Source organism: Oncorhynchus clarkii, chromosome 18 (assembly GCF_045791955.1).
Source record: "Oncorhynchus clarkii lewisi isolate Uvic-CL-2024 chromosome 18, UVic_Ocla_1.0, whole genome shotgun sequence".
Taxonomy (NCBI): domain Eukaryota; kingdom Metazoa; phylum Chordata; class Actinopteri; order Salmoniformes; family Salmonidae; genus Oncorhynchus; species Oncorhynchus clarkii.
Genome location: NC_092164.1, coordinates 64550785 through 64574313, shown reverse-complemented (window position 1 = coordinate 64574313; position 23529 = coordinate 64550785). Strand labels below are relative to the sequence as shown.

General features: G+C 42.6%; 1 protein-coding gene, 1 long non-coding RNA gene and 4 other non-coding genes across 6 annotated transcripts in view; 1 reads left to right on the top strand and 5 right to left on the bottom strand.

Annotated features, from left to right (window-relative positions):
- Positions 1-690: 690 nt before the first annotated feature.
- LOC139372766 (uncharacterized) lies at positions 691-4666 on the bottom strand. Its single transcript, XR_011627477.1, has 6 exons — positions 4278-4666; positions 3235-4060; positions 2960-3021; positions 2587-2653; positions 1018-1089; positions 691-836 (listed from the first exon to the last, which is right to left on the bottom strand). It is a non-coding gene; the product is annotated as an uncharacterized lncRNA (long non-coding RNA).
- On the bottom strand, positions 2729-2811 carry LOC139373967 (small nucleolar RNA Z195/SNORD33/SNORD32 family). Its single transcript, XR_011627627.1, has one exon. It is a non-coding gene; the product is annotated as a small nucleolar RNA Z195/SNORD33/SNORD32 family (small nucleolar RNA).
- Positions 3411-3490, bottom strand: LOC139373976 (small nucleolar RNA SNORD53/SNORD92). Its single transcript, XR_011627636.1, has one exon. It is a non-coding gene; the product is annotated as a small nucleolar RNA SNORD53/SNORD92 (small nucleolar RNA).
- LOC139373973 (small nucleolar RNA SNORD53/SNORD92) lies at positions 4432-4512 on the bottom strand. Its single transcript, XR_011627634.1, has one exon. It is a non-coding gene; the product is annotated as a small nucleolar RNA SNORD53/SNORD92 (small nucleolar RNA).
- Positions 4667-6125: 1459 nt separating the features above from the next.
- Positions 6126-6205, bottom strand: LOC139373974 (small nucleolar RNA SNORD53/SNORD92). Its single transcript, XR_011627635.1, has one exon. It is a non-coding gene; the product is annotated as a small nucleolar RNA SNORD53/SNORD92 (small nucleolar RNA).
- A 7608-nt stretch (positions 6206-13813) lies between these two features.
- Positions 13814-23529, top strand: part of LOC139373849 (phosphatidylinositol-3-phosphatase SAC1-A) — a 28250-nt gene continuing 18534 nt past the window's right edge. The window contains exons 1-4 of the mRNA XM_071114931.1: positions 13814-13936; positions 20904-21001; positions 21588-21662; positions 22159-22286. Coding sequence (XP_070971032.1) covers positions 13908-13936; positions 20904-21001; positions 21588-21662; positions 22159-22286 — 330 coding nt within the window. The 5' untranslated portion in view covers positions 13814-13907. The remainder of the gene's footprint in view (positions 13937-20903; positions 21002-21587; positions 21663-22158; positions 22287-23529) is intronic.

The window sequence follows — 23529 nt, the reverse complement described above, 5'->3', positions numbered from 1 at the left end:
ATGTGAAACGCTCAAACAGACGTTGACCTCAAAACCACTTAGAAAGCAACCGTTGAATTAAAATATAAAACGGGTTGCATATTGATAAGGTCACTTTCGAGACCACCAGTCGGGCACATTTGTTACTTGACTAGTACCGTCCATTCTCGCTGTTGATAAGACCGTTATAACGTCTAATATGAACTGTATCGACTCGTTTAAACGTAGGTGGTTGCTACAACAAAAATGAATCACAGCATTGCTGCCTGCCAGCACTAATCATGAGATTCAAGCAACGATCACTAAGATACGCAAAGCATGTAATTCCATGCACGCCAAAACAAGTTTAGTAACTTCACCCCAGACACTTAACTGCAGCTCCCACATATGAAGGAAACGGGATGTAGGCAGATGGGAACTGAGGGTGGAAATCTCTGTATGCATTCCTTTGTACATGTCGTTGTCCCCCCCGGTAAAATATATGCCCTCACAAAATAGTGCAAGGATGACCATTCATTCTTTATTCCAATGCTGCAATCAAATTACTTTTTATTGGTGGCAATTTAAAAGTTTATTATCAGAAACATTTTGTTTTTACATCAGCAGTTGTCAAAGTACTTTACTTGGGGGGGGGGGGGGGGGGGGCTGTAGTAGAAGGGAGTCCAAGGACAACGTCAAGAGGAATACCACCTACATGACTTGACTCTTGGCGCCTTTAGGAGATCAAATCAAAGTTAATTTGCCATTGGCACAAAATACAGCCATGGATACACAGTCCACACAATGAAATGCCTCCTCGCGAGCAGCTCTTTTCACGACGGAAGCTCTTCAACAAGCGTCGGCATCATCCTCAAGTCCTAAGAAACATTATCACAACGTTACAATCACGTAGCACACAAACAATTTATGACAAATTACAATCCGTGTCAGTGCACTGTGAAAGAGATTCATAGGAAATCAGGGACTCTAGTATATTCATCACATAAAAGCCACAGCATAGCTACAAGACAGAACCGTCTATCTTTTGCACTGACTGACCTGTCAATGTCCTCAAGTAATCCTGGTGTCATCTGTTGTCATCTGTTGTCTCGGCACCTCAACATTGCAAACCTGCAAGTAAAATTGCAGCAATTAGTACCATTACAAAGTGCATATGGAATAATTCCACATCTCCCTTAAGAAACAGTTGCCTGAAACACTGCAAATCATTAAGAGGTTATCAATGACAACTGTAATCTTTGAGGTAAGACTACTGGATAAGCTTAATTAACATGTCAGTACCACAAAAATTAGTAATTAATTAAGGAACCGAAATCGCAGCCATAGACAACGCTCTGAACAGCTTCTACCGCCAAGCCATAAGACTGCTAAATAGTTAACCTATCCAGATAGGGACAAAAAAAAAACACCAAAAACAGGCAGACTGTCAGGTAAGAATATCTAATTCACCAGCCACGTTGGCAGGTGTTCACTGCACGCTATAGTGAGAGCATTTCATAAAAATTGTCAGAAGTCAAGTGGGCCATGAGAGTTGTGATTTATAGTTTAAATGCAGCAGTGTTTCAGCCATTTTGTTTCATATCTTGTTTTGCACAAATATGAATCTAGCGTTATCGCTAGCCCACCTCACGCAGCAACACTGCCTGTCTTAAGATACCGAGTGACACAACTCGCATTTCACACCACAGATTATGTCTCACGCATTGAAAACTAAGGCAGCATTCGGCATGATTTTTGGTAACTGCATCAAACACATTATGAAACCAAATGTGTAATGGATTCTGTTGGGGGGGGGCAATATTTTGGGTTGTGTAAAGCAGGGCAGGTTTAGGCTGTCATCTTGTATTCAGATTTAGTTAGTGGTTTAATCTTTCACAATAGCTGATCAGAACAATTCCCATGCCCTACAATGGGCTAAATTAGACAATTAGGGTGCTTCTCAGCAACACTTATTCCCAGTACCCCCCCCCTTACAATTACACTATTAGCTTATATCTGCTTGCAAACAGCTAGTTTGTTTTCTCTTAGGAAGTTGTGGCTAAAATAAATATCGTTAGCCGCTAATGCCAATCCCTGGTTAGCTGGTTTGGTCAAAGCAAACGTAGCTAGCTAATCCAACCTGGTACAAATCCTGGCCTAGATTAGCATGTTTGTGCAACATTATCTAAAAATCAGAATAGATTTAAGAACATTTATAAGAGTAGGCCTGCTTAAACCATGAGTAGCATTTGGTTTCTGATCGATTATTTTGCGTTTGTCCCATAAAGGCATACTATACTTTGATTGTTGGGGCGGCAGGGTAGCCTAGTGGTTAGAGCATTGGACTAACCGGAAGGTTGCAAGTTCAAATCCCCGAGCTGACAAGGTACAAATCTGTCGTTCTGCCCCTGAACAGGCAGTTAACCCACTGTTCCTAGGCCGCCATTGAAAATAAGAATTTGTTCTTAACTGACTAGCCCAGTTAAGTTTTTTTTTAAACTTTTAAAAAACCTTTAAGAAAATCATTCAACAGCCCTATTAAAAATCTAAGGCCTCAAGTGATTAGGTACTCCTTGATCAGTCAAGATTGGTATTCATGGATTCAAAAATAAATAGGCCTTCACTCACCCAGTCGAACTTGCATTGCCACAACGGCAGCAAGACCGCCAAGTAGATTGCCATCAGGCAGCTGGACCTGGAAGGTAAGAAACGTATCCAAGTCAAGACAACTGCCACAAGCCGGGGTTCAGATGACTCAAGGAGGTTGCTTTATGTCTCAGATGGTAGTGCATGTAAAGTATTCTCATGGTCGTTAAACTCAAATACGTTACTGTGGTAAACATCACTGACAAGCAAACAATTTTTTTAATTTTCATTTTTTTTTTTTAAGTACTTTGATAAATGCATTTATCTACAGCTTAGGGAATTATTGCTTCACAGCTAATGGTACTCCCGAGGCAAGGAGCCACTAAACCTCAAAGGCGATTACTTTAATACTCACCAAATATCAAGGGTGTTGGAGCCTTGCAACAGAATGTATCCATCTTCCATCCCACTTTCGGTCTACAAAGTAATGAAAATCATTAGAATCAATAGAAACTTTGAATTCATGCATGTTAGGACAACGCAGCATGCATTTTCAGTGCACTGTGAAGTTAACTTCATGTTGTATTCAGAGACTCTAGTCTAGGAAATCATCATTAATGCACACTGATGGAACTAACTTCCATGATGGATTTGTATTAGTCTTCCCCCATCAATTATCTGAATACTTACAGGAGTTTGCCATCTCATTGGGATCCAGCCATATCTTCTTCCCTCAGGGCAGGACACTGGAGGCAAGTCTCTCTGGGAGACTGAGCACGCTGTGTTAAGAGACGGAAAGAGTTAACACATGACAATATGTATAACAATGTAACAAGCTAACTTGAATGTCTAGGGTGAACAGCGGTTAAATCAGATAGCCAAGAGAAACATGACATCACAAATGTCAGCGTAGATTGCGAAACCATTCTCAGAATCATCATGTTTAACCAATAACTCTGTTGATCGTTAGTCATACTGATGACCACCTGGAATGCAACTGAGTTAGGAGTCATCTAGTCATGGAAATGTCATCCAATACCGTCCTGACAAATTGCTATGTTTGACAAACTGAATTTCTAAACACAAATAACCAGCTAGCAACCATAAAGCAAGTGCCTGGGAACTATTCTCCCGTCCAGAGATGTCCGAACTCACCATCAGCGGATGCAGTTTCAGATGCACACCATTGGGACGTCATCTTGTCCATTATCCTGAAAGACGAACCAATTGACATCTTGAATGTGAGAACAGGAATATATCTTCAAGACTACTCAATTAATTTACTCTCCGCATTTCTCATGTCATTGTCTCAGTGCGCTGCGAGAAAGCATCAGTTTAATTCAGGAACCGAAATCGCAATCATCATAGACACTGACGATACTAATGGCATTATCGCATCACAGCCACTTGTAATCTGACGCATATTGTCATGAATAACACTGTAATTCTTACCAAGTATAACTTTGGTCATCAATGGGTTGGAGTCCTGCGACAGAATGTATCCATCATTCTCAGTCTGCAAAAGTTATGAAAAGCATTAGAATCAATAGGAACTTCCAACTTCCTAAATGGTAGAATATCCAGCATGCATTTTCAGTGCACTGTGAAGTTAACTTCATGTTGTATTCAGAGACTCTAGTCTAGGAAATCATCATTAATGCACACTGATGGAACTAACTTCCATGATGACGGCTTTGTAGTACTCTTCTACCCTCAATTATCTGAATACTTACAGGAGTTTGCCATCTCTTCTTCACACAGGGCAGAACGTGGGAAGCAAGCCTCTTCTGGAGCATGCTGTGTTTGAGATGGATAAAAGAGTTAACATTACCTTTTGTATAACAATGTAACAGTCCAACTTAAAATGTGTCTAGGGTGAACAGCGGTTAAATCAGATAGCCAAGAGAAACATGACATCACAAAATGTCAGCGTAGTTTGCGAAACCATTCTCAGAATCATCATGTTCAACCAATGCAACAGTTGATCATTAAGTCATACCGACAACCACCTAGAATGCAACCGAGCTGGGCGTCAGCCAGACATGGAAACGCCATCCATCCCTAGTGCCGAGCGGTTAAGTGCTTCTTCAGGATGTCCTTTTCAAATCATTAAACGAACTACACGTCATCTGGGCCGAATGGTGTAACCAGAATAAAAACCAAAGCCCAATGATGGTAATGACTGCCTATCATGTACTAACCATCAGTTATTCACATCACTTTAATAACAATTTTTTCAGCTGTTGTATATTACATGTCTATTATTTGAGGACTATTTAGAGTCCAAGTCATCTCATCTCTACAGAGCGGTTGTCCATGCGGTCGGGTACGTCCTATTTTAATAGTTGTTGTTTCAAAGTAAAAGCATACTTGACTGCAGAACACCAATCTCTCACTATGTCCCCCCCCCCTCTGATCACACATTCTTCTGTCTCTTTTTAGGTGTAAAAAAAAAAAAAATGTAAGTAACAGACCAGACAAATAACTGCAATGGATTATGATCATTGTGGTTATTAGAAATGTTCTCTGCACTAAACTATGTAGAACATTGGCCAGCTACATCGCACAGTACGGATTGATCTGATGCATCTCTAGAGAAACTGCAGTGTTATGTAAGCATTGAGCACAGAAAAAACAAGTGGAATTAAACAAGACATCAATCAACTAGGTTAAAAAAACAACTGACATTACAGTTAATCGCTCAGCACCATATTGACATAATGCCGCAATGTACAAATCTAGTTTAACACAAGTAACCAGCTGGCTAATGAAGTAAATGGCTGGGAACTCTTCTCCCATCCAGAGATGTCAGAACTCACCATCAACGGATGCCGTTTTAGATACACACCACTTGGACGCCATTTTGTCCATTACCCTGAAAGAGACCAAAACCCACCCTTTTTAAATTAGTGATGTTCTCAATATGAGAACTGGAATAAAAACATAAAATTGACTTGACTCGCTAACTCGTCACATCTCATGTCATTGTCTCAGTGCGCTGCGAGAAAGCATCAGGTTAATTCAGGAACCGAAATCGCAATCATCATAGACACTGAAGATACTAATCACATTGCTGCTTCATAGCCATAGGTACGCTGATGCATTCAGTCATACATTTTTGAAAATTACTTAAGCTTACCAAGTATCATTTGACATCAAAGAGTTAGTCTTGTAACAGAATGCACCCATCGTCCATCCATCATTCTCAGTCTGCAAAGTAATGAAAAGCATTAGAATCAATAGGAACTTCCAACTTTCTAAATGGTAGAATACCCAGCATGCATTTTCAGTGCACTGTGAAGTTAACTTCATGTTGTATTCAGAGACTCTAGTCTAGGAAATCATCATTAATGCACACTGATGGAACTAACTTCCATGATGACGGCTTTGTATTACCCTTCTACCCTCAATTATCTGAATACTTACAGGAGTTTGCCATCTCTTCTTCACACAGGGCAGAACGTGGGAAGCAAGCCTCTTCTGGAGCATGCTGTGTTTGAGATGGATAAAAGAGTTAACATTACCTTTTGTATAACAATGTAACAGTCCAACTTAAAATGGTGTCTAGTGTGAACAGCGGTTAAATCAGATAGCCAAGAGAAACATGACATCACAAATGTCAGCATAGTTTGCGAAACCATTCTCAGAATCATCATGTTTAACCAATACAACAGTTGATTGTTAGTCATACTGATGACCACCTAATGCAGAGGGTCAAACGTCTAGTCACTGTCCCAACTGAACTCTGCTCTAACCAGAGTCTAACCCCCCCCCCCCCCCCCCCATGTGCATTTTACCACTAAGTCTATGGTCTCATGAGTCCTGAAGTACAGCCCGTGGATGGGTCTAGTATCCCTGGTTGGGAACCACTGACCTAATGGAGCCAACTTCCCAAGACCCCATTTTTTGTCTCCCTCTTGATGCCACAAGAACTCACCAAGTGCTAGAGCCTGTTTGGAACTGCCCTCCATTTTCCTGAAAAAGAGAGCCCCCCAACGGGTTACATTAGTTTCGTTTTCTATAAAAATGAAAGGAATGGGTAACGTTAATTAAACATTATTGGGGGCAGTGTGTGTCAGTGCACTGTGAAAGAACATCACTGTAAATCAGAGACTCTAGTCTAGTGAATCATCATCAACACTCCCGTCTCCATTCTCCAAGCACGTCATTATTTCAGTGCTAGCCAACAACCTCACCTTGAATACCGATCCTAGACTGCTTGCGATACGCATTTCAATGTTGGCTGAGAGCAGTCTGGAAGAGAGAGGGGGGGGGGGGGGGGTTATATGAATGTAATTCCAAATCAGTTTAATGTGTACCAGCACCATACATGCAGCAATGTGCATCTTATACACTGCATTACTCTGGTATGATTTATGCAAGCTAATATATATATATATGTTGACAAGTCGGCACCGCATGCGCACATGGCGTTTCTGCTAGGTAGCTAAGTAGTTGCTAAACTTACCTTGCAAACTTCTTGTGACTTGGGCAACCTCTCAACCGCATTCGCTGACTTTACAACACGTATTGCCAGCCTATCTTGGTTGTACTTTTACTGACATAAAAAACATTTAATGCCGTTCTTCATTTTGCGCTCATCTTTTTCACCTGCTCACGCGAGCGTCTTGACGGGAGAAAGGCCTCAGGAACGAGGGTGCGTTCAATTTATAAGGCTGGGTCCTTACAACTTTATGGCTAGCATATATAATGCCTGTTTTTATATTTTCATGCATATCCCATACTGATGTTTATATACACAATATTGTATTGTCTATATTTCCAGGTTTGTTTTGGGGTAAATATTTACAACGTGACAGAAAGAAACGGGAAAATATAGACAATTTTTCTGAGATTTCTCAACCTCCGACCAAATACTCATTATGGGCACTAGTTTACAGTCCAAACACTACAAAGACACACCCTATACCCTCCGCCCTCAAATTAAGTGGACACTTCTGATGAAGTATCATATGTCTGACGAGTATAAACTTGAAGGGCAAGGAAGGAATGATTTTTAAGTGGACCGCCGCTGGGCCGGAAATTGGCCACTCGTTCATCCCGAGATGATTGTGTTTTCAGCCACCGTTAGCTTGTGGTGGTTTTAAATGCGCTTCAGTCAATTATGATTGCATGTCTACTTATATTAAATATATAACATGATTCATGCCTACTGTTTGATAGCTAGTAAATTAATTAGCTAACTAATGTTGGCCTGCCTAGCTGGAACTTCTGTACAAGGAAAATGTTTTATTTCTACAATTTCCAAAAGATAATCAAACAAAAACATATTTACTTTCGGTCCAAACACTTAAAAAGACACCCTCATCCACTTACCCTCCCTCGCCTTATGCCCTTGGGGCCATCTTGGCGGGCGGTCCAAATTATTAGCCTAACTCGGGAAATTTGCAACGTAAGCCCTTCAGCCCTCGTTTTTAAGTCAGCTTTGCGAGTGTACAATTATGTTCACTCCGAGGCCTGAAACTCCCCATAATTCAATAAGCGGCGATTTTACGTCCACTAAGAAAAATCGCCGAAAACATAAAAACAACATTAATGGACAAGTGAAAACGAATACAAATAGGTTAGAAATTGTGCTACTAACGCACAGGACGACACAAACACATCTATTGGAAAAAAAGAAATATGCTTTTGTTTGGTTATCTTTAGGAAATATAACATTTTCTTTCAGAAGTTCCAGCTAGGCAGGCTACCGTTAATTTGCTAGCTATCATACAGTAAGCGTATATTAATAATTTATACATTTCATATAAGTAGACATGCACTCATAATTGACTGTAGCGCATATAAAGCTACCGGAGTCTGAAAACACAATCATCACGGGATGAACGAGTGACGAATTTCCTGAATTTTCCACGTAAAAATCATTCCTTCCTCCCTTGCCCTGTAAGTGTATACTCGTCAGACGTCATCAGAAGTGTCCACTTAAAATGAGGGCTGAGGGGATAGGGTGTGTCTTTTAATAAGTGTTTGGATTTTTCCCAAGCTATCATTCACGCCTTTCAAAGTGTGTTGCATTATGGGGGATAAAAAAAAATGGTCCTAATTTGTACCTACATGTCGATTTACATGTACTTTTCAAAAATAATGTCATCAAAGGTCATGAAGTTTTGAGTCAACTACAAAGTTTCTACAGTTGCTCTTCAAAACCTTAATACTGCAGCCAATCCCCTGCATTGTGGGAGGTTCTATTGTCAACCAATCATCCCCTGCATTGTGGGAGGTTCTATTGTCAACCAATCATCCCCTGCATTGTGGGAGGTTCTATTGTCAATCCAATCATCCCCTGCATTGTGGGAGGTTCTATTGTCAATCCAATCATCCCCTGCATTGTGGGAGGATCTATTGTCAACCAATCGGCAGAATACATTGTGTATCAGTCAGTGTTGTAGTACTCGGTCTCGAGACCACAGTATAGAGTTTCGAATACTCGGTCTTGGACAGTGACGACTAGTAATTTATTCCCAAAACCAGCAGTGTAAAATAAATGATCTTAATTATCAGCTTCCAGTCAGTCAACGCATAAAACCCCTTTGCCAGGCCACATATATATACACTCCTTTCTGGAAACATGAATATCTTAACAGCCTTTATATCTATTGTAGACATGTTTGCGCAGTGACAAACCTGTAGGGCTTCAGTGGTGAACCTATAGGCCTTCAATGACAAACCTATAAGTCTTCAATGGTGAACCTATAAGTCTTCAGTGTGTGAACCTATAGACTCTTCAATGGTGAACCTATAGACTCTTCAGTGGTGAACCTATAGACTCTTCAGTGGTGAACCTATAGACTCTTCAGTGGTTCAACTGGTTTTGGCACGGAGCAGCTCACAGAAGAAAGACATCGGTAGCCTGTAGGGTAGGGAAGACTTTTCAATTTATGATATACCAGTAAATGCAAACTTGGTATTGAAAAAGTTTAGTCCGAAGTGTTGATTAGTAGGCTATTTGTGATGCAGCAATTGTCATCATGCTCAGTTTGCATCAGGGACGTAGACATGGATGGGCCTGGGTGGACAGAGGCCCACCCAATGGGGAGCCAGGCCCTGACAGGCCCACCCACTGGGGAGCCAGGCCCTGACAGGCCCACCCAATCATATTGATGTGGTTTAACCATTGTAGACTTAAACCATCACATTTCTCAAGGACATTCAAAGACTTGTTCCGAAGCCACTCCTGCGTTGTCTTGGCTGTGTGCTTAGGGTCGTTGTCCTGAGTGCTCTGGAGCAGGTTTTCATCAACTATCTCTCTGTACTTTGCTCCGTTCATCTTTCCCTCGATCCTGACTAGTCTCCCAGCCCCTGCCACTGAAAAACACCCCCACAGCATGATGCTGCCACCAGCATGCCTCACCGTACAGATGTTGTCAGGTTTCCTCTAGACGTGACGCTTGGCATTCAGGCCATCTTGGTTTCATCAGACCAGAGAATCTTGTTTGTCATGGTCTGAGTCCTTTAGGTGCCTTTTGGCAAACTCCAAGCCGGCTGTCATGTGCCTTTTACTGAGGAGTGGCTTGCGTCTAGCCACTCTACCATAAAGGTCTGATTGGTGGAGTGCTGCAGAGATGGTTGTCCTTCTGGAAGGTTCTCCCATCTCAACATAGGAACTCTGGAGCTCTGTCAGAGTGGTCACCTCCCTGACCAAGGCCCTTCTCCCCCGATTGCTCAGTTTGGCTGTGCGGCAGGCTCTAGTAAGAGTCTATCTGGTTTCAAACTTCTTCCATTTAAGAATGATGGAGGACAACCGTGTTCTTGGGGACCTTCAATTCTGCAGACATTTTTTGGTACCTTTCCCCAGATCTGTGCCTCGACACAATCCTCTCTCAGAGCTCTACGGACAATTCCTTCGACCTCATGGCTTGGTTTTGGCATCATGCAGCCTTAGAATGTATTAAAAATGAAAACAAATAGCCGCAACATTAGTTTCACAATTAAAGTTACACAAACAAGCTCTAAATGAAGCATATAGGAGAACCAGTTGATTTGTTAACCCCTCAACACCGAATAGCCAGCCGCATGTGTTCACTCCCTCAAATCGTTTGGAGAAAATATCCTTTCTATTTTATTCAGCTTTGTTCAACTGGATTCTTCAGACTATGAAATAATGCCACGGAATTCTACTCAAATCTTGTCTGCTAAACGAACTAGTGTAGCACACAGCCACATGGCATAGCCACATCAAGGACCTAACATAAGGACAACTCAGAGTGTGCTATTCTATTCTTCTGAAATAGACAACATTTTCTTCATATCATGTTTCTTTAGACCTGTCTAAAATAAATAATGGATTTATTGTGACGGTGCAGACTATACTACGTGGATTTATTGTGACGGTGCAGACTATACTACGTGGATTTATTGTGACGGTGCAGACTATATTACGTGGATTTATTGTGACGCTGCAGACTATACTACGTGGATTTATTGTGACGGTGCAGACTATACTACGTGGATTTATTGTGACGGTGCAGACTATACTACGTGGATTTATTGTGACGGTGCAGACTATATTACGTGGATTTATTGTGACGCTGCAGACTATACTACGTGGATTTATTGTGACGGTGCAGACTATACTACATGGATTTATTGTGACGGTGCAGACTATACTACGTGGATTCATTGTGACGGTGCAGACTATACTACGTGGATTTATTAGACTTTTTTAAAATGTAGATGTTCCAAAGGGCTGCATCAGTGGCTTGTAGGCTGTGTGTGGAAATCAGGAGATGCTGAATGTGTTTATGTTAATTAACAGTCAATTACCGTGAGACCGACAGTTATTTGCTTGACAATCACCGGCTGACAAAATGTCATGAATGCCACAGGCCTAGATCCTGCCCGTTCGGGTGTGGGAGGGAATTCAATTGTAGACCAGAGAGCAGAAAGTGCTTTAAAACGAGACATAATTGATATTCATGTTCCACTGGATAAAGGTGAGGCCAAATGTAAGATCAGAGCTATTTTGATATATGTGGGGCAGAAGAGATGGTACTCTGAGCAGAAGGGCACAAGGGCCGTCATATGCCCTCCAAAGAAAGGTCAGTGGACCAACATTCAAAGATCAGATTGTTCGATTGTGCCTAGGACATTGTACATGGAACTCGTCATTACATCTGGTTTTGCAAGCAGAGGGAATGGATTGTGTCTGGGGTGTATGTATGATCGATGAAACGGTGAAGCATGTGTTGTTATGTTGTTGTAAGTACGGAAATGATATTGTTGTAAGAGAGGGAACGATTGAAGTTTAGGGCCATTGAGGTTGGATGGGGTTAGTGAGGTTTGGAAGTGATTTTTGGGGAGGGTCTTTTAGAAGTTAGTAGGGTTCTACTGAGTTAGGTAAGAGGATTTAGAAATGAGACATGCTAGCTAGGTAGCTGGTGTGCCAGGAGGAATCCAGGACAAAGAGAGCGGCGCTTGTTTGAAATGGAAAAGCACCACGGTAGATATTGATAAAGAAGAACATCCAGACGAAGCGGCTGCTTTATAAGTGGGATGGACCTGTTGACAGCTACATCCCCAGGCGTTCCTGCTGATTGGACTGAGATTGTGACAGCAGGGTTAAAATGGCGTCCCTTGACAAGACAAGATGTATGTCAGGAGAAGTGCAGCATTTGAATAAGGAGACGTATACTTGGAATACAGAGGATGAATGGAGAGAAAAAGAGAGGCAGAGGAGGTCTAAGAGAGAGAGAGAGAGAGGAAGAGGGTGAGCTAGAGTCGGTTAAAAATGGCGGAAAAAGGGGAGATGGTTTGTTAAAGAAGAATGGTAAAAAGTGTAAGCAGAGTGAGCTGAAGACAGGAAGAGAAATGGAAGTGAATGAGGGTGAAGTATCAGTGATGAAGTTCTCAGAGCCCGAGGCTTGCACCGAGGGTCAGGATTAAAGATGTTTCTGTGACAGTAGGAGTGAAGTTTTTGGAAAAAGTTAACCCTTTCCTTTTGGCTGATCCATTTGTGGTTTCAGGGTGGGTGAAAACAGAGTTGGGTGCTGTGGAATAGGTGAGGGTTACCGTAAGTGGTCTTGTCATAACTGTTTGCGTTTCTGCTGGTCAGAGGGAGCAGGCGCTCCGTGTTAAACAAATGGGGGCAAGAGATGGGAATTGTTTTGCTCTCAAGAAAAGGGTGCCATTGAACGGAGTGATAACTGGGGTAACTGTAAATGTGGAAAGCTGACCAACTGAAGGGGAAGATTCCCGGTGTTTGTAATACTCATCGTTTTGGTGGGACGCAAACAGGGTGACGTGAGTGGAGAAACAGTTCTTTTGAGTTTTGATGTTGAGTCTTTGCCCGACAAAGTGATGTTAGGATATATAAGTTATCCTGTACGAGCTTTTGTGACGAATACGTTGTTGTTACATGTGTCAAGCTTATGGGCAGGTGGAAGCAGTGTGTAGGAGGGAGGTTCCTACGTGTAAGATGTGTGCAGAAGGTCATGAGACAAAGGAATGTGTAGCATTGGGTATCCCTACAATTAACACATACCACTATTTCCCCATGGGGCTGGGAATCAGAAATGTCCCGTGCAAGAGAGGCAGGTTGAGGTTTCCAGGGTTAGAGTCGTGCAGAAATTGTCATATGCTGAGGCAGTGAAGAAAGTAGAGGAAGATGGGTGAAGGGGGAGGTATCCTGAGAGGAGGGGTGTGGCTAGTAGATCTGTACCAGAACAGAGGGAGGGATCCTGAGAGGAGTGGAGTGAGTAGTAGATCTGTACCAGAACAGAGGGAGGGATCCTGAGAGGAGTGGAGTGAGTAGTAGATCTGTACCAGAACAGAGGGAGGGATCCTGAGAGGAGTGAAGTGAGTAGTAGATCTGTACCAGAACAGAGGGAGGGATCCTGAGAGGAGTGGAGTGAGTAGTAGATCTGTACCAGAACAGAGGGAGGGATCCTGAGAGGAGTGGAGTGAGTAGTAGATCTGTACCAGAACAGAGGGAGTGATCCTGAGAGGAGTGGGGTAAATACTTTTATTACCCCCCCCCCCCCCCCCCTAAAAACTACATCGTTGGTTAAGGGCTTGTAAGTAAGAATTTCACTGTAAGGTGTTGTATTCGGCGCATGTGACAAATAAAATTGTGATTTGAGTTACACCCCAGTCTAGTAGGTGGCGGTAATGCAACATTTATTGGATGCCAACCGCCGTTAAACCTCACCGAAGAAGAAGGATTTAGAAACGTGGAGCTCATGTTGAAAAACCATGATTGACCACACACTCCAGCACAATAGGTGGCGGCATGCTTCTTAAACGTTTGTTTCCGGACCGCCATTATGAAGCAGCAGAAGAAGAAGAAGAAGAAGAAGCAGCAGCAGCAGCAGCAGCAGCTCAGATCGCTATAAGAAGTGAAGATGACGATAGCCTACGAGAGGTTCAATTTGTAAGTATTGTTCTTTACTTTTAAATGTATTTAAACGACACCAATCAAGTATAAGCAATATCAAGTCGACGTTTTCAGCTGCAGAGATGTACAATGGACATTTGTCATGATTGTCAAAAGTCGGGTAGTCATTAGCTAACTAGCTGGCTGAATGTTAGCTAAGTCAACAGCTAACGTTAGTTGGGCAATGCAGTCTAGTAACTAGAACTCGCTTAGCTTGCTTAAGGGTAACTCTCAAACCCATTTTCAGCCCTTTCCCAATCCCTCCAAATGTTAAAAACAATTCAAGTGAGAAGTTGTGGGAGAGTTACTCATAAATATAAATGTTTGGGGGTGGTTACTGATCCCAACACTTTCTTACAAAAACACACTACCAGAAGTAAACGTTAATGCGCAGGACAGATGGCTCCCAGTGGTAAGGCACCAAGTTCTTGACATATATTGCCATTTGCGGTGTAAGTTTGGGCGCAAAACAAATCTTTGAAATGTGGACTCGCAATTTATTGCGTAATTCTGTTGGGGAGAAAAGTGCAATCATCACCTTGGAAATGAAGATTAGGGACTCAATCCAACCCGCATTGCAGTATTTTCCCAATAGCACTTTTTTCAATGGTCAAATTAAGTCAGATTCTTCTTGGGTACTGTATAAAAACCTACAACTACTATCAGGGTGACCCTTCTCACCAGGTATGCTTTCAATTTTCAGAATTAGAAGTGAATATTATACTTTTTTTTTTTTAACCTTTATTTATCTGCCCCAACCTGTTCTCAGAGCATTTCTTATTATACCAAATGTAACACATCATACTAATTTGAGTGGCCTGGATTTACGTTTCCTATTTATTTATTTTCACCTTTATTTAACCAGGTAGACCAGTTGAGAACAAGTTCTCATTTACAACTGCGACCTGGCCAAGAGAGCAAAGTAGTGCAACACAGGGTTACACATGGGATAGACAAATGTACAGTCAATAACACAATAGAAAAGTATAATACAGTGTGTGCAAATGGAGTAAAGAGGTAAGGTAATAAATAGGCCATAGTAGCAAAGTAATTACAATTTAGCAATTAAACACTGGAGTGATTGGTGTGCAGAAGATGAATGTGCAAGTTGAGACACTGGGGTGCAAAGGAGCAAGGTAAATAAATACAGTATTTGGATGAGGTAGTTGGGTGGACTATTTACAGATGGGCTGTGTACAGGTGCAATGATCAGTTAGCTACTCTGACAGCTGATGCTTAAAGTTAGTGAGGGAGACACCTGCGCTGTTTATAACTTCAAGCCTATCAACTCCCGAGATGAGGCTGGTGTAACCGAAGTGAAATGGCTAGCTAGTTAGCGCGCGCTAATAGCGTTTCAAATGTCACTCGCTCTGAGCCTTCTAGTAGTTGTTCCCCTTGCTCTGCATGGGTAATGCTGCTTCGATGGTGGTTGTTGTCGTTGTGTTTCTGGGTCGAGCCCAGGGAGGAGCGAGGAGAGGGACGGAAGCTATACTGTTACACTGGCAATACTCTAGTGCCTATAAGAACATCCAATAGTCAAAGGTTAATGAAATACAAATGGTATATAGAGAAATAGTCCTATAAATACTATATTAACTACAACCTAAAACCTCTTACCTTGGAATGTTTAAGTCTCATGTTAAAAGGAACCACCAACTTTCATATGTTCTCATGTTCTGAGCAAGGAACTCGAACGTTAGCTTTTTTTACATGGCACATATTGCACTTTTACTTCTCCGACACTTTGTTTTTGCATTATTTAAACCAAAATGAACATGTTTCATTATTTATTTGAGGCTAAATTGATTTTATTGATGTATTATATTAAGTTAAAATAAGTGTTCAGTATTGTTGTAATTGTCATTATTACAATGTATGGCATTGAAGCTCGTCTGGAGGTTAGTTAACAGTGTCCAAAGAAGGGCCAGAAGTATACACAATGGTGTCGTCTGCCTAGAGGTGGATCAGAGAATCACCAGCAGCAAGAGCGATATCATTGATGTATACAGAGAAAAGAGTCGGCCCGAGAATTGAACCCTGTGGCACTCCCATAGAGACTGCCAGAGGTCCAGACAACAGGCTCTCCGATTTGACACACTGAACTCTATCTGAGAAGTAGTTGGTGAACCAGGCGTGGCAGTTACGTCTAGTCTATGAGACCAGGCTGCTGTCCGATGTGGGATGAGAATTGGCAACCATTAAACTGAGGCAACTGTTTTTAGCGGACAACGCCACTAATCAGTCATAGCGGTTTGGGGGAAAACACATGTTGAGATGACCACCATTGTCATCTATTTCTTTTTTACGATTGATTTATAGCTATGATTTATAAATGTATCATCCTCAAATGTTTTTGTTCTTTGTATGAAACGGTAAGCAGAAAACATTGCTAATGTGCCTTAAAGCCTTTTGAATTTTCTGTAGCATCAGTAGTCTAGTCAAGGAACCCTCATGCAAAAATATATTGGCACGCTCCACTTACCAAGACCTTTGCCAAGTTTATTTCATAGTGAACCCCTCCCTTGAAATTACTTTGCCTTTACAATTGGCTCATTCATCCCCCTCCTCTCCCCTGTAACTATTCCCCAGGTCGTTGTTGCAAATGAGAACGTGTTCTCAGTCAACTTACCTGGTAAAATAACGGATAAAACAAATAAAACATCACGATTTTAATGTTGAATCGCATGACAATTTCAGTTTTTAGTAGGCAGCTAATTAGCTCGTCTCGTTGCAAAAACCTTTAGCAGCAAACAAGCCAACCAGACAACTAAGTCCTATGGATCAGCAGAAGACTATAACGATTTGATCAGAGATCCTTGCATGATGTACAGTACATAGGTCTGTATGCCTACCCTGTAGTCTATGGTTTTATCAGCCCCAAGTTCTGCATTTTCTTTCTTGACATTTTCTCCTGTAAGCTCAATGTTTATACTCCGTCTCCGCTGTAGCTGAGTGTGATGCTTTGCACAAACTATTGGGCAACTGTGACGACCTGACCGAGTTGTCATGTTCTCAAACCATGTAGAAGGGGCAAGTCCGTAGTTGCTGTATTAACAAAACAATGGCGCTCATAAAGTACTGCTGATGAATCAGAGATGGCGCCGGTAGCTCGTTGACAATAAGCAAGCCTATGTGCCAATACAATACCCCATGAGCCATGAACCAATTATTATTTTTTTTTTTGGTTGTTGACTTTAGTCACAACTTCACATCGAGTCCTGCAAGCAGTCAATATATTATAATTAAACTTTTTTATAACACTTTTCATTAGACAGAATCTCAAAGTGCTTGTTAAGCAAAATAAACAAGCAGTCATTTTAAAAAGAGATATAGGCTGCATCATCTAGATCACGTCTGGGTTTGGAGGGCTTCTAGATCACGTCTGGGTTTGGAGGGCTTCTAGATCACGTCTGGGTTTGGAGGGCTTCTAGATCACGTCTGGGTTTGGAGGGCTTCTAGATCACGTCTGGGTTTGGAGGGCTTCTAGATCACGTCTGGGTTTGGAGGGCTTCTAGATCACGTCTGGGTTTGGAGGGCTTCTAGATCACGTCTGGGTTTGGAGGGCTTCTAGATCACGTCTGGGTTTGGAGGGCTTCTAGATCACGTCTGGGTTTGGAGGGCTTCTAGATCACGTCTGGGTTTGGAGGGCTTCTAGATCACGTCTGGGTTTGGAGGGCTTCTAGATCACGTCTGGGTTTGGAGGGCTTCTAGATCACGTCTGGGTTTGGAGGGCTTCTAGATCACGTCTGGGTTTGGAGGGCTTCTAGATCACGTCTGGGTTTGGAGGGCTTCTAGATCACGTCTGGGTTTGGAGGGCTTCTAGATCACGTCTGGGTTTGGAGGGCTTCTAGATCACGTCTGGGTTTGGAGGGCTTCTAGATCACGTCTGGGTTTGGAGGGCTTCTAGATCACGTCTGGGTTTGGAGGGTTTATACACTGAACAAAAATCTAAACGCAACATGTAAAGTGTTGGTCCTATGTTTAATGAGATGAAATAATAGTAAATAGTAATGTTTTATGCAGACAAAAAGCTTATTTTTCCTCTCAAATGTTGGTCACAAACTTGTTTACACCCCTGTTAGTGAGCGTTTCTCCTTTGCCAAGATAATCCATCCACCTGAGCTGTGTCATATCAAGAAGCTGATTAAACCACATGATTTAACAGCACAATTGGCCCTGTGTCGGCCGGGGTAGGACGTCATGGTAAATAAGAATTTGTTCCTAACGGGTTTGCCTAGTTAAATAAAGGTTAAAATATATATGTGTGTGTATTGGGGTGAAGTTTCAGCTCCCCACCTATTACAGCCCAATCCTTACTTCAGAAGGATCCTCCTTAACAATAAAACAGCTAGCCCACTCCCACCTCTGCATGCGTATCCTCCTCTTGGGTCACCCATTGGTGAACAACAACCCAGAGTCGGTAGGTCTAATTCAAATGAAAAACACACAATATGGCGTTGTTGTTGTTATGCCAGCAGTATGTCCTGTTGTCCCCTGACTTTCCTGTGGCATGATAATTTTTTTAGACATGTTGTGACGACCATAGGCGTCTCACAATAAGGATTTAGTCAGGCAGACGTTTTGTCTTCACCTGAAGCTGCTCGGCCAGAGTAGTGTATAATGGCACTCTCGGGCTCCGTAGTAAAGCTTGTCCACTTGCCCGGGGCAAATCAAACGTATTGCCAGACAAGCAGATTATAGATTAAGTTGTCCCAATGGACAAAAACAATACCAAAAATCACACTGTCAAAGAATTACGCTATTCCCATCAGAATTGTACCTGTTTTTCTAAGGATGTGATGTGTTATGCACTTATCTCCCAGTCTCTGCAGAGCCCATTGGGAGTATAATTATTGTTGGCCTGCTTTGACAGATCTCACAGCCCATTGGGGTATATTTATTGTTGACCTGCTTTGACAGATCTCACAGCCCATTGGGGTATATTTATTGTTGACCTGCTTTGACAGATCTCACAGCCCATTGGGGTATATTTATTGTTGACCTGCTTTGACAGATCTCACAGCCCATTGGGGTATATTTATTGTTGGCCAGCTTTGACAGATCTCACAGCCCATTGGGAGTGGAATTATTGTTGGCCAGCTTTGACAGATCTCACAGCCCATTGGGAGTGGAATTATTGTTGGCCAGCATTGACAGATCTCACAACCCATTGGGAGTATAATTATTGTTGGCCTGCTTTGACAGATCTCACAGCCCATTGGGAGTGGAATTATTGTTGGCCAGCTTTGACAGATCTCACAGCCCATTGGGAGTATAATTATTGTTGGCCTGCTTTGACAGATCTCACAGCCCATTGGGGTATATTTATTGTTGACCTGCTTTGACAGATCTCACAGCCCATTGGGGTATATTTATTGTTGACCTGCTTTGACAGATCTCACAGCCCATTGGGGTATATTTATTGTTGACCTGCTTTGACAGATCTCACAGCCCATTGGGGTATATTTATTGTTGGCCAGCTTTGACAGATCTCACAGCCCATTGGGAATGGAATTATTGTTGGCCAGCTTTGACAGATCTCACAGCCCATTGGGAGTGGAATTATTGTTGGCCAGCATTGACAGATCTCACAACCCATTGGGAGTATAATTATTGTTGGCCAGCATTGACAGATCTCACAACCCATTGGGAGTATAATTATTGTTGGCCTGCATTGACAGATCTCACAGCCCATTGGGAGTATAATTACTTGCTGTTGGTCCCACCATGTTCGTTATATGTATACTTTGACAATGTAAGTCATTTTAACTTGATATGTCAATTGAATTGAGAGGGGAGAGAAGTGAAAGAGAAAGAGACATTTTGCTCAACAGGTAAAGTACTGATATAGTCTACAAGACTAACTAAATAACCATCCAACCTACACAATATGTATTGAATTGGCTAACTCGCTAGTTAACTACAGTATTCAGTTATTAGCATGTATTAATCTCATGTCCTAAAATACTTTTCCGCCCCCTCTTGTGTAGGCCATAATCGCATTTCGCTACGACCTCAATAACGTCAGATTTTTTAATGTGTATGCAACCAATAGAATGTGATTTGATTGGCTGGCACACAGTTGATAATGAATAATGAATACTCCAGGGGAAAAAACGTCTCAAGCGCTCCTAATTGACTAGGACTCTCCTCTATTCTATACTGGCCATGAAATTCTGACAACAACAGAATAGCCTAATTAGAATAGCCTAATTAGAATAGCCTAATTAGAATAGCCTAATTAGAATAGCCTAATTAGAATAGCCTAATTTGACAAGTAGCCTAACTAATATGCTGTCAATATATCCCTGACTTGAGCACGGACTATTTTAACCTTACAAATAGATCACCATCTAAGGGATCGAACTCGCCCACTTTACGCATTTAATCCCTGGTTCATAGAGTAGGGGGAATTTATCTTATAAAGACATTAAAAGTATTTGGTGGTAATTGCAGTGTTGAAGGGTGGCCAACCCTCCTCCTGGAGAGTCCAGGAGAGGTACAGGCTTTTACTCCAGCCCTGCTCTAACACACCACATTGTAAAAAAAAGAAATCAGCTGCTCAACAGGACCTTGATAAACTGACTGTGGATCAAAAGCCTGCAGGCCCAGTAGCTCTCCAGGTGCTGACGGAACACATGTGTTTTTATACCGTAGCCTATCAGTGCAGTTGATCTTACGTTGTGGGTGGGTTAAGTGCATGGCTCAAGTCCACAACGGCACAGTTGTCATTATCTACATTTTTATTGTCTGCCTGTAATAAACCTCAGGATTATTGTCTCATCGCTGTGATGTGCTGCATCTCAGATGGCCTTTTCCCTGTCTTGCTTTTCATGTCACTGGACGTTCTCTGTGACATGGCTCCGGGGTGACACAAGATCAGCATCTGAGGGAAACTTCACCCTACTCCACAACATACCTGAACCTCTCCATTATGTTTCTCCCCCCCCACCCCCACACACAGGCACACCAGCCCAGAGAAGTTCTACATTGAGGCCTGTGATGATGGGGCCGACGCAGTCCTGGCCATTGACAGGGTGTCCAATGAGATGACCCTGACTGGTAAGACTCTGTGCACACCGTTGCGAAATGTTTTGTAACGGGGGAAACAAAAACAAGCATTTGTTATTGGATGAATTCGGGTAGGTTCCCAGAGAGGCTTTATAGCTTCCTGATGGAGGAACTGAAGTAAGTTGTAAATAATTAATGTGGTTTTAAAACCTACATCTGCATAAAATGCTGGCAAAGTTTCTGCCCACCACTGGAAAAATATCTAGGTCTAGGTCAACTGACTGTGTGTGGGTCGGTACATGAGCTGGCTGTGTGTGGGTCGGTACATGAGCTGGCTGTGTGTGGGTCGGTACATGAGCTGGCTGTGTGTGGGTCGGTACATGAGCTGGCTGTGTGTGGGTCGGTACATGAGCTGGCTGTGTGTGGGTCGGTGCAGGCGCTGGCTGTGTGTGGGTCGGTGCAGGCGCTGGCTGTGTGTGGGTCGGTGCAGGCGCTGGCTGTGTGTGGGTCGGTGCAGGCGCTGGCTGTGTGTGGGTCGGTGCAGGAGCTGGCTGTGTGTGGGTCGGTGCAGGAGCAGCTGGCTGTGTGTTAACCATTGTGATTTATAGAGTGTTTGTCCTCCATCTTGTTTCTTTAGGGAAGAAAGATGTTCCTCCGTCAGCCAACACCAGACCCATCTGTGGCATCATGGGGACCGTCCGCTTGGTGGCAGGTAGGTCCACAGCCTGACCCAACACTGGACTGGTCCTTGTCACAGGATGTAGGCCTACCACTCGGTGCGTCCCAACAATATCTCCTTTCTCCTGAAGTGTGGAATCGTTCACTGATTCCCGCAAATCTAAAAGCATTGGGATTGGTTTATGCATGGGCTAGAGAAGGGGTGTCAAACATACAGTCTGTGGGAGGTTTGAGTAAAAGATAAAAGGTGTATAAATGATAACAAACCTACATTGACTTCATTATCTCTCTCGCTAATAATCACAAGACATGAAAGATAGACAGTCAGGGAGCATCAAAGACCAACAGTACTAGAGCCCGAGTGACTTTCAGATCCGTGAAGGGAATTGAACAAGGTCACACTTGGGGAGAAAGGATAGATTATTTGGACAATACGCCTATCTTGTCCTTCAGGATGTACCCCTGTAACTAACACACGTTACTGTTTTTGTATGTTGTGCTGACTGACTGTGGTTTCCCCTTTTTCACAGGGATGTACCTGATTGTCATTACCAAGAAGAGGAATGTGGGCAGCTTGCTGGGTCACGCTGTGTGGAAGGCAGTGGATTTTGACGTCATTTCCTACAAAAAGACTGTGCTTCACCTCACTGAGGACCAGGTAACAAACACTCATGCACTTTTGGGATATATATATAAAAAACAAAAATGTGTTTTACACTAAAGACTACAGTTGGAAACAGAGGTGGAGACAGGCAATTGTGAGAACAGTAGGAAGAGTGGATGTGGGGAATGTGATGAGAGAACAGTAGGAAGAGTGGATGTGGGGTTTGAACCCAGTCTCTGGTGGGGAATGTGATGAGAGAACAGTAGGAAGAGTGGATGTGGGGATTACACCCAGTCTCTGGTGGGGAATGTGATGAGAGAACAGTAGGAAGAGTGGATGTGGGGATTACACCCAGTCTCTGGTGGGGAATGTGATGAGAGAACAGTAGGAAGAGTGGATGTGGGGTTTGAACCCAGTCTCTGGCGTGGAATGTGACCAGCCGGGAGCGTTGCCACTCGACAACGGGTTAGCTACTGGGTGGGGTATTCTTAGAAGTTTTACACTCCCTATTCTAATACTCAACCCAGTCTGCTGGTTCTGGTTCAACCTCTTCCTAGCTACAGTAACTATGGTACAGCTAATAGACAGTAGTGTTGAACTAGAGGGGACCTAGCTACAGTAGTGTCAAATCCAATGTTAGGTAAATTCCAAGAATTCAATTCCCAATTTGATATTATCCCCAAAGATTCCAATTTTAATTCAATTCCTTCAGGCGTTCAGTCTTCAGACAGCCTGGCTAAACTGGAAATACACCAATTGTTAAAATTATTTAAAAACAAATCCTCTAGTCAATGTTTGATACTAAGTGCTTTACTGTAACTGGGAAATGTGCAAAAGTAGTGCACTATAAAGGGATTAGGGTGCCATTTGGGACTCAAACCAAACTCATTGTAACTGACCCCAGGGAGTTTAGAGATGCACCACAGTCAGAACAACGCTGGCTTACAGCCCGGCTGACTAAAGGTCACAGTGAATTGCCTTTTTATTGTGGAAAACCGAAGTTGACACACTCTTTATTTGATACGTAAAAAAATAAAGACATTTTCTTTATTAGAATTAGCGGTGATGTTTTTTGGGGTTGGTCTAAATGCTTCAAGTGTTTAATACTGTTCAGTGGAAATTCACTTGGTGTTAGAAACCGTGTATCATTTTAAATGGCTCCCTATTTTCTACAGTGACCAGCACAAAGGTAGTGCACTGCAAAGGGAATAGGGAACCGTTTGGGACACGAGGCTTGAATTGAATGTATTGGGTCGTCAGTCACCCAGAGAGGGAGAGACAACTTTCATTGGCAAAA